The following is an 11,097-nucleotide window of genomic DNA, read 5'->3' as shown; positions in this document are numbered from 1 at the left end:
TTAAAGTTCAAGTCTCAATATTATAATTACCAAGTTCAAGCTCCAATTTAAAAACAATTGACAAATGCAGTAAGCGTTTAGACAAAAAAATAAGTTCAAACTCCAATATTAGAACAATTGCCTACTCCAAACCTCAAAGTGCCTAATTTGGACAAAAAAAAGGTAAAAAAATTTGTCAAATTCAGACCTCAAATATCTATTTAACTCGTTAATTTTCCCTAATAGAAACTTGGACGTGATTAACTGCCATGGGAGTGAGAAAATAGTGGTTGGTTAAATTGAAATATGGAAAAGTAAATATTGAGTTAGTTGATTGAAATTTACTAAAATAATTGTGTTTTATTTTCATTATGTTAGGTTTTTCAAGTGAGTTGGTTCTACATTGAACTCAGAACGCCATCAAATTCGATTAAGGAAAAAGTTGAATTATAACCGTTATTCGACTTTATTTTGTTCGGTTTCAATCAAGCGTTGCTCATTTAGAGAGCCAATTCGAAACAATGAGACTGGACGGAACATCAAAATCACATTCCGACCAAGACATTATCGGAAGCAAGAACAGTTGTTCACCCCAACATCACGTTCATGGTATTGCAACAAGCACGGTGATCGTCCCGACTCTTCGTTTTGATTGAAAGAAATACCCACCCATATCTTGTTGAACCAACAGGTATATGAAAATATTATCTCCGTAAATATTTTAAAAAGAAAAAAATTAACCATACCCCAGGAAGACATGCCTGTAGGAGCTAATGTGTGATTTCATTTCACTAGGAAAAACTAATAGTTTAGATCCAGGTTCAAAGCTAAGTGTTAGTACAAGTAGTATGTTACACAGTCCCAACTTAGAAAGACACAACTATGTCTATATACAAATATCAAACAAATTATTATCATCACCATCACCGAACAAACTTATTACCAACTCACGGGGATCACATCCTACCTCTTCAAGGCCATGACGCTGATAAAGAGCCCGGGGTATCACCGGAATCTCATGTCTATCCATATTCGGTGTCCACAACAAACCATACAAAATAAAGCATCTTCACTAACAGCCGTGAGGAAGAACTATGAGCCCGGTGTGTGCAATATCATGTATGAGGTAACACGGATGGGACAGTTTGGAGGTCAATCTGCTGAGATACTGGGATTTTGTTCCGAGTTAAGTGGTTGAGCTCTGCTCACCGCCAGTATGTATTGTGGGAAACAAAGAACCTGAAATCTGGATGATTCACTTGCAAAAGCCGAAGCCAGTTATCAGCGGCTTGCAAAAGGGAATTAGCTTTCTGGGATTCATTAACCCCATCGGGATTCCAAACAGAAACTTTGAACTTATAGAAAGCAAGTCCGAAGGTAGGCAATGGTAGCTTTAAGGACATGTCAGCATCATGAAACTCCCTAACATTAAATCCACGGAAAGGTGACCCATCCGTGCCATTACCTGCTCCAAACAATATCGAAATCACATCATAAACAACATATCAAGCAGAAATAATACAGATATGCGACCATATTACAAAGAAAGATGCTTACATGGTAAGGGTGTAGAAAGAGAGTGGTAGGTTAAAAAGCAGGCATCAAGATTTTGCAGAGTTGGACCCATCGGTATCCTATATATTGGATACCTTCATTAATAATAAAAAAAATGAAAACTTGTCAGACATAATCGGGTTCAAAATCACATTGCAACAAATAATAAGCATTGATGCAATCATTTAGAAAGAGAAATATACCATGCAACTGAAATCCAACTCGAAGGAGACAGATCACAGCTCCTATATGTCCTCAGTGCTGGAAACTGAGATGCCAGAACCGAGATCTGCAAGGTGCAAAGTTATTAGAAACAGAACAACAAGCTACAAAAGCTAGCGTAACGAAGGACACAGGAATTACCTTGTCAGCCAAGGGCTCACGACTAAATGGTTGATCATGTTCCAAGTATTCAAAAATAAGCTGACCCAAAGGGTTACAAGTATCACTTTCATCACTTGATGAACCCCCAAAGGGTCTATTTCTTAGTGACAGTGTATTCAATCTCTGAATATTTGCATCTGCAATATCCAGCTGATTCCAAGAACCTGGGACAATGTTGTTAGCTCTTCTTGCTACTCCATAATCACTATCACTACCATCACTACTTGTTTCCCTCGATGACTCAGTATCACTCTCCTCACCAGGCATCCTGTTCAAAGATGGATGAGAAAATGAAACAACATAACCAGCATGCTATTAGTCTCGCATTTTGAAAATTATGATTAATGACTCACAACTCAAGATAACTCATCGACTGACACTTCAACCTCTATTGTAAACCACCTCAACAACACAACTCCCCAAATTAATAGAAAACTACTTCTGATAACTGTGACCCTGATCACCCAATTACAGTTTCTTAATTTCGAAAAAGGATATATGCACCAACTGTCACCACCTAAAAATCCAAAGGGACATCGGAAATTCCCAGTCAAGAAAGGAACCACAAAGATGAGATATCAACACGACGCCCGATAAGGTGTAAATGGCTTTACCTCTGCCTTGGGGAGGGTCTTGATTGGTCAACATACAGCTGAATGCCAGACAAATAAGGGACATAGTATTGCATTACAGAGTCGCTCCCGTTCAACAAAAGAGGAACACCAGCTCCATATGCACTCCATTCTTTAAAAGACTCCCACAAATCCTTAAGCGCAAAATATGGAGGACACTCCAGTCCGCGCTCCTGCCCTCTGCATCCTCTTATGCTTGTCTGTAAGGTAACCAAAATTCCATCAATAATAACATTTACCAGCATTAAAAAAAATAAAAATAAACACTTCCATGTTTTGCTTAATACTTCAGAATTCAGATAAAAATAATCCCATATTTTTGCGCTGATGCTGATTGTCTGATCTTCTGTTATTTATCTACGTTTTCTAACTAATAAAACAAAACTCATTTCTTCAATTTCTATTAGTTTGGATTCTTGCAAAGAATATCAACCAGCATTAAAATTTCATCAATAATAATATTCACCAAAAGAACAAAATCAAACACTTCATATTCTGCTTAACACTTCAGGAAACAAAATTTCCATATTTTTCAATGATTTGGGTCATCTGATCTTCTGTTGTTTAGCAAAGCTTCTTCAATTTTCCTACATTTTCTGACTAATAAAATAAAACCCATTTCTTCAACTCACCACCGGATTTTAATTCTCACAAAGAAATTAAGTAAATTCCAGTATTAGCACTAATTTGAGCTAATCAGTAACATTTAATAACCATTTTAAAAACCAGATTTCCACATATTTCATCATATAAACAGCAGTGGACCATCATTTTAACCAATCAGAGAACTCCAAATATGTATATAATTGAACCAAAATATTTAAAAAATAAACAACAAGAAACAATGTTCAAATCTCGTGATTAGCGAAATTTGGGGATCCTTTTTTTACCTTAGGTAAATACTGAGCCGAAACCACAGGAGTCGTAAACTCCAAGAACCGATCCAAATTCGTCGAATTATCATAATTTGTTTTACTGCTATTATTCGCCGACGACGACGAAGACGAAGAAGACGGCAATAAAGTGGCGCAATCCTCGTGATCCGTTCTCTTCTCCGTCGAACCCTTCGAAATCAACGGCGGCCTTTGTTCCCGTCGCTGCATCGTCGTCGTAGTCATCTGCTGCTGCTGCTGCTGTTGCTGCAGTTGTTGCTGTTTCCTCATCGGCGGCGGATTGTAAAACCGGCTCTCGCCGCCACGGCTTCTCGCGATCGAAACGCCACCAGAACCCGACATTGTACGGTACCTTTTGGAGAAACAAAAAAACGACAGTGATTACAACAAAGGTTGTGTTTTAAAATCAGGGGCTGCAGTGATGTGAGTATAAATCTAGGGTTTTAGTGAAAATTAGGGGAAGAAATAGATAATCTGAATAGAGAGTGGGGGATTTTAAATTGTTTAGTTTCTTTTTTTTTTATTTCTTTTTTAGAAAAATCAATGTTCTGATATCAAAATGGTTATTAAATAGTAATATTTTAGGTATTTTTTATTTTTTAAATATATATTTGGTGTTTATTATGTATGGGAGATGTGGCGACTTGTCATAAAAAATAGAATAATTTTTTATGGAGGAAAAAAATTACCAGAAAAGTCTAGAAAGTATTTTGTGTTTTCTTTTTTGTTTAATTTTTCCTTCAGTATTTTCATTCTTAAAAATTTTCAATTTAATCCTTTCCTTTTATTTCCTAGAATTTAGTCCTCTATTTGTATGACTTGAAAATTGAAGTCCAACCCCAACTTTGGCACAATTGGCAAAGAAAAATGCCCAAGTTTGAGACTCATCATGCGTAATTTTATTTGTGGATCTTGAAGTCTTGCCATGTATAGGTTTCAGTCTTTAGTCTATTTGAGTTGTAATTGTTTGATTTTACATTGTATTCTAGTTCTTACTTAGTATATTATTGTTATAGTTTGATTCTAAATTTTATGGTTACTTATATTTATATTTGTACTTATAAACATTCAAAAAAAATTAAAATGCAATTTTAATACTATTAATTTAATTATTTATTTTTTATTAAATTTAAATATTTAAACATCTTATTTAAAATTTTAAATTCAATTCATAACAAATATTCAATTTTTTATTTTTTTTAAAAAATTTAATTAGCAATATTATCAAATAGACTTTAATTTTTAGTGAAATAATAGACTTTAATATTTAGACCAAGTAAATGGAGTGAATTTCTTAACTTCAAAGAAGAGGACTGAATTCTAAAAAACCAAAGAGCTCGTTGATTGAAGGTGAAATTAGATTTTTTTAATTTTTTTTATATAAAATCTAAAATTATTCATAGTCCCTATTTAACTCCATGCACTTGAACTTATTTTCTCTTATATTAACAATTATGCTAATACAAATTAAGTTAAGATTCTGACAATTATACTAATATTAATCAAATTAAGATTCAGTAGGCTTTTTTTCTTCTACATTACTCTCATAAAAAAATTATAGTATTTTGATTTGGATATATGTATATGATATTGGTGTATATTTATTGAAGAAAATAAAATCATAAATGTGATTTTTTTAGTAAATTGATGGGATTCATCTCTAATTTCCCTTTATAATAAAAATAAATAAATTACGTAAAAAGTGTTTTTAAATGCATAATAATTTTTTCACTTTTCAATTTTATAAAAAATTCATTTTAGTTATCAATTTAAATTTTTACATTTTTTTAGTTCTTGGATTTATACTTTTATCAAATCATCTCTAAAATAGATAAAAAAAAATCATATCCATTAATTTTACTGACGTGGTTGATTGCCACATGAATTAACATTTAAGTTATTTTTTAAAATTTAAAAAATATTTTTTATACTTTTTAATATAAATATAAATTTTTAAAATAATTTTTATATTTTTTTGAAATTTTAAAATTTTTAAAAAAATCAATTAAATATTGATGTGTCATTTACATGTTGATATATGTGTATATTATGTCAGCAAAGTTAAAAAAATTATTAATTTTTCATATATTTTAAAACAATTTGACAAAAAATATAAATTAAAAAATTAAATTAATGACTAAAATATATTTTTTAATAAAATTAGTAGTATTTAAAAAAAAAGTTATACAATATTTTTGGTTTTAAATTAAAATATTGGAAGTAGTGAGGTCAATGATTAATAATAGGAAAAGGGATATGTTAGAGTAGTTTGGAATATTCTTTTGAATTTTGACTTTCATTTTCCTCACCTTTCTCCATCATTGGGCCAACCATATAGGCCACATCATAAGAGCCAGAAAGAAAAACCCACTTCAATTCATGTGTTTGAAATATTTATAGAATGAATGTTTAAAAATTAATTTTTATTTTATTTTATATATAATTAATTTTATTTTTTATTATATAAAAATTATTTTATTATATTTAAAATAATTTAAAATTTATTTGAAAAATTTATTATTTTTTAAAATATTAATGAAAGACACTTTAAAATTTTGTCAAATAATATTCAAAACTCATAAATAAATAAATAAACACATTCTGTCAAAATAAGTTTAAAAATTCAAAATCAAAAAAATGATATGAAAAATTGATAATTGAACTAAGTCAAACCAAATTATGATAGGCGGTTCAAAAAACCCTAAAAACTCAACTAAACAAAAACTAATATCACTCCTAATGATAGAATTTATTTACCCTCAAATCCACAACCCTAAATTCAAATTTCAAACTCAGAATCTTAAAAATTTACTAGAAATTCTATCACACTTATATAAATATAAAAATAACATATTTAGAACATATATATGTTTAAAAACAACCTACAATAAATAATTATGTGTAATATTTGAAATTAATAATAATAAATACATAATATGTATGAAAATAAAATAAAAAATAATTTGAAACTAATAATAAATACATCCCAATTGTTTTATTATAATATTGTCATTGTTCTATCGCACGTCAAAAAGTTATGTTAGTGAAAGGAAAATTTAATATTAAAAAATTAATTATAAAAAATTAAATTTTTTTGTAACACCAATACAATCAATTACATTATTTATATTGGAAATCTTATCACACACATATGCGTGTGGAAACCATAAATATAAAATACAAATATATGTTTAAAAATACCATACAATAAGTAATGAAATGTAAAACTTTAGTTGAAGGGTAAATTAAAGGTTTTGATAATTCAATTGGTTGGGGTTTAAATCCCACCATATGCATATTTTTATTGGCTTTTTTTTAAATAAAAAGACTAAAGTACCATTGAATAATGTAATTTATTTTAATTACAAAATAGCATTTTTGTAATTCTTTAACTAAGTTGATGACTTGGTTGAGGGTGTATAGATATATAATTGATGAAAGTAATAAAGAGTGTAATAAAATTAAAATTTATAAAAATATTAAAATAAAGTATTAATTAAGTGGTAAATTAAAAATTTTACTAATGTAATTGGTTTAGGTTCAAATCTCATCATAGGCGCATTTTTATTGATTTTTTAATAAAAAGACTAAAGTACTCTCGAATAATTTTATTTATTTAATTAGAGAATGGCATTCTCATAACTTCCTCTAACTGAGTTGGTAACCTATTGAGGACACCTCAACTAGTCACCAACTTAGTCAGGAGCTTCAATAATAGTATAGATATACAACTGAAGATAATAAATTGTGCCAATAAAAATAAAATATATAAAAAAATAAAATAAAACTTTAGTTGAATGGTAAATTATTTTTTTACTAATGCAATTGACGTAGCCTCAAACCCACCATATGTATATTTTTATTGATTTTTTAAAGTGAAAAAATTAGAATACCCTCAAATAATATTACTTTTTTTAATTAAGGAATGACATTCTTGTAACTTCCTAACTGAGTTGGTGACCCGATTGAGGATAATGCTAACTTAGTGATGAGCTTAAATAATAATATAAATATACAATTGATTGAGGTAATAAAGTGTGCATAATAAAATTAACATGTATAAAATTATAAAAATAAATAAAAGCTTAAATCTCATCAAACACATATTTTTATTGATTTTTTTAAAAGTGAAAAGACTAAAAGATCATCGAATAATGTTATTTATTTTAATTATGGAATGGCATTCCCGTAATTTTCTAACCAAGTTGATTACTCGATTGAGGGTGACACCAATCCAGTCAGGAGCTTAAATAACAGTATAGATTATCTATATACAAAGAACACGAAGGGTGTGGAAAATAAATTTCATGTAAAAATAATTGTCATATGAGATGATAATTAGGTTTTGGTTGGATGGTAAAATTTAATATTTTTGATGTTTTGAGCTCAAATCTTTACTTGCATTTTTTAAGTTAATGTTGTTTTTTTATTAATTTTTTATACAAATTAAGGTAAGGAAATATAAAAATACCATATAATAGTATAATTAATTGTTTAAAATATGATTTTTTTTAGTATCTTTGATTGAGTTGGTGTCAAATTGACTTGTGACACCAACTCAGTTACATATTTAAATAACAGTATATATATAATATGGGTGAAATAAATTGTGTAATAATATGAAAATTTATAAAATTATATATTAAAATAAAGTTTTGATTGAAGTGGTAAAGAAAAAAATTATAATGTTGGTGGCATAGATTTAAATTTCACCATATGAAAAAATTTTATTGGTTTTTGTTAAAATATAAAAAGATAAAAACACACCCACAACAACATAATTTATTTTATACATATAAAAATATTTTCATAATTTCCATGACTAAGTTAGTGTTGAGTTGACATACACTTCCAAGTGAATTCACAAATGACCTTCTTGCTCTCAACACCTTCAAACTAAAGGCTGCATTAATTTTTATAAGAAAGAAATAAATATAAATTTGCATCAAGCAAAACAACTCTTATAGAGTAGATTTAATTCTCTCTAAGTTTGTTTACTTTATGAAAGATTGTAGCCCTTTCTATAAGCTATACTCAACTCATTAAATTCTATAAGATACTCAGGACACCAACTCAATCTCATATTTAAATAATAGTATAAATATATACAAATAATGCAGGTGAAACAATTTGTGTAATAATGTTGAAATCTATAAAAACATTGAAATAAAACTTTAATTAAAGCAACAAAGAAAAGATTTTACAAATATTGGTAGCATAGATACAGATATTAACATATACAAATTTTATTTTGGTTTTATTAAAAGTGTAAAAAGACAAAAGTACATGTAGATAAAGTGATACAACAAGGGAAAAGTACAAAGGAGATGAGAGCAATTGGTGTAGAGGCCAGTTCATCCAGTCAGGGCGGAGAGCTGGAGGTTATGGAGAATGATAGTGAAGAGAATTTGAAAGTTGAGGGCTAAAAGAGTGTTGAAAGAATGTAGGCTTAGTATTCTCTAGAAAATCGATCACTTATTCATTGTTTATGAAAGTATTTTTAGGCAATAGTCTCATGTAAGATGGTGTTAAAAGTGTTGGGCTTGCCATCTATCCATTATTACGGAGCGCGTAAGAGTGATGTCTGTGATTAGACAAGGATGCCTATGATAGGATAGATCTTGTCATTTGTTTAACTCTGACAGGATAAAACTGTTGAGCCCACATGATGCTTGGTGACCAACAACTTCGTGTTACCAATGAAGATTTGGCTATTGGTTGCTCAGGTAGTTATCTCGAAAGGGTGAGTTCGCAGGTGACATCCTGACTTTCTATTGGTAGGCTTATTGTTTAGGTATCTTATTGGATGTACTTTGGGGAATTGGGTCTCTGTCCTAGCTTCGAGACCTTCCAAATTGATTCCCACTTATCCAATCAAATTGACCCCAATAGCAGGATGATAGTTTGACATGTAGCAAGCTGGAATGGGAGGCAAGAGGTTCTGATCTTTCCTAGCAAGCTATAAGGAGACGATATGACATTCTCAGGTTACCATTTGGTTAGCCTTCATCTACCCTTCGCCTGTGGGAGTAGGAAACTTCGTCATCATGTAAAAAGTGGCCCCACCATCTTCGTTATACTCATGATTAGCCTCCCGAAAATGATGTTGTAGGCTGTTAGATGATCAACCACTAGAAAATCCACCAAATTTGTGGTGATGTGCTTACCATCTGCTAATACCAATTAAAGGATAATAGATTCCTTAACCGTGATGAACTGGTTGGCAAAGCCATACATTGGGCTTACAGGTTTGACCTACGCATCCTTGAGCTTCATATGGTAAAAGGCATTGGTCGTCAGAATATCCATGGAGATGTCTGTATTAATCAAGATCCTTCTTACTTGGAAAGAAGATAATTTGACTATGTTGGAGATATTGAGTGGTGACGATAGATTCGGAGACTATATGAAATCAAATAATAGACTTCGAGGCACGGGTGACGCTTTATAAAGAGAATTATTTGCCTCCACACAAAGTTGCTAGAGGGTTAAGACAAAGGTCCTCCCAAGATACAACGAAACTTTTGAATTTCCTTTGATTAGCAAAATCGAGGAATTCCCTAACTCTTATTCTAATTTCTAAAATTGGATTAATTGTAATGTACTTTGTGAGTACCATAGTTCCTCTATTTATATGCATTCAATGTATAGTATTTTGAAGAGCCACAACCCTTCATATTGGACAGACTTCTTAGAAGAAACATGTCTCATGGAAATGTATCAATTGGATGATAAATCATCACTTTTTAATTTGAATAGTGTTCATGAATAATTAATTTTCAATCTACAATTTCCAACAAGCCCCCACTAGATTGCTAAATCTAGAAAATACACAACAATTATACATAGAGAAGGGTATCCGCAAATTGAACATTTCTTTAATGCAAACTCTCAAAGTATCAATAAAGTGAATGCTGGTTAGTCGCTTGAACCATCACTCTTAAAGTCAATACCGAAAAAATTTCACATATAACCTTAAAGTATTAGAGTAAAAGTTTATTTGCTTTAGCACCATTATGGCCATGTGCTTATCCCATTTCATGAACATGTACAAGAGAAAACCATAAAAAAATATCGTTGAAGCGGCACCATTTCATGTCCATATTGGTGGATTTCATGACAATTAATGTTCATCCATTAAGAGTAAACTCATCCTCCTAAAACATAAACACTAAATCTTCTTAGTGCACGTTGTCATTCGATAACTTGTTATTACCCTTTGAACCTTAAAGCTAACTATTGGCTAGAATAAGGTAGGGTTTCCATTATCAATGACACAATCAAAATGGTTTTAATCCCATCTTAGTGGTGCTCTCTTAACCAAATCCCTTGACAAACCTTTTGTTAATGGATCTACTAAATTGTCAATTGACTTAACAGAGATAACAGTTATCACACCGTCTCTAATCAATTGTCTTACATACTTGTGTCTCAAACTTATATGTCTAGACTTTCCATTATACACCTTATTGTACGCTCGAGACATGGTGGATTCACTATCACAATATACAGAAATGGCAAACCTAAGTTGTAGCCACAACTTTTTATCTAGTAATAGATCTCATAGCCTTTCTGCTTTCTTGCCAGTAGCAGCCAAGGCTATAAATTTAGCCTCCATAGTTGAATGTAAGATGCAAGTTTGTTTCTTGGAGGCC

General features: G+C 30.5%; 1 protein-coding gene across 1 annotated transcript; it reads right to left on the bottom strand.

Moving 5' to 3' along the window:
• Positions 1-743: 743 nt before the first annotated feature.
• On the bottom strand, positions 744-4,065 carry LOC107888939 (uncharacterized). Its single transcript, XM_016813218.2, has 6 exons — positions 3,440-4,065; positions 2,532-2,749; positions 1,897-2,185; positions 1,737-1,822; positions 1,537-1,628; positions 744-1,444 (listed from the first exon to the last, which is right to left on the bottom strand). Exons 1-6 carry the CDS (start codon positions 3,782-3,784, stop codon positions 1,185-1,187), a joined length of 1,290 nt encoding a protein of 429 aa, XP_016668707.2. The 5' UTR covers positions 3,785-4,065; the 3' UTR covers positions 744-1,184.
• Between the last annotated feature and the right edge of the window lie 7,032 nt (positions 4,066-11,097).

Source organism: Gossypium hirsutum, chromosome A09 (genome assembly GCF_007990345.1).
Source record: "Gossypium hirsutum isolate 1008001.06 chromosome A09, Gossypium_hirsutum_v2.1, whole genome shotgun sequence".
NCBI classification, from domain to species: domain Eukaryota; kingdom Viridiplantae; phylum Streptophyta; class Magnoliopsida; order Malvales; family Malvaceae; genus Gossypium; species Gossypium hirsutum.
Note: the sequence above shows the minus strand (reverse complement) of the source record. Positions and strands in the feature narration are given on the sequence as shown.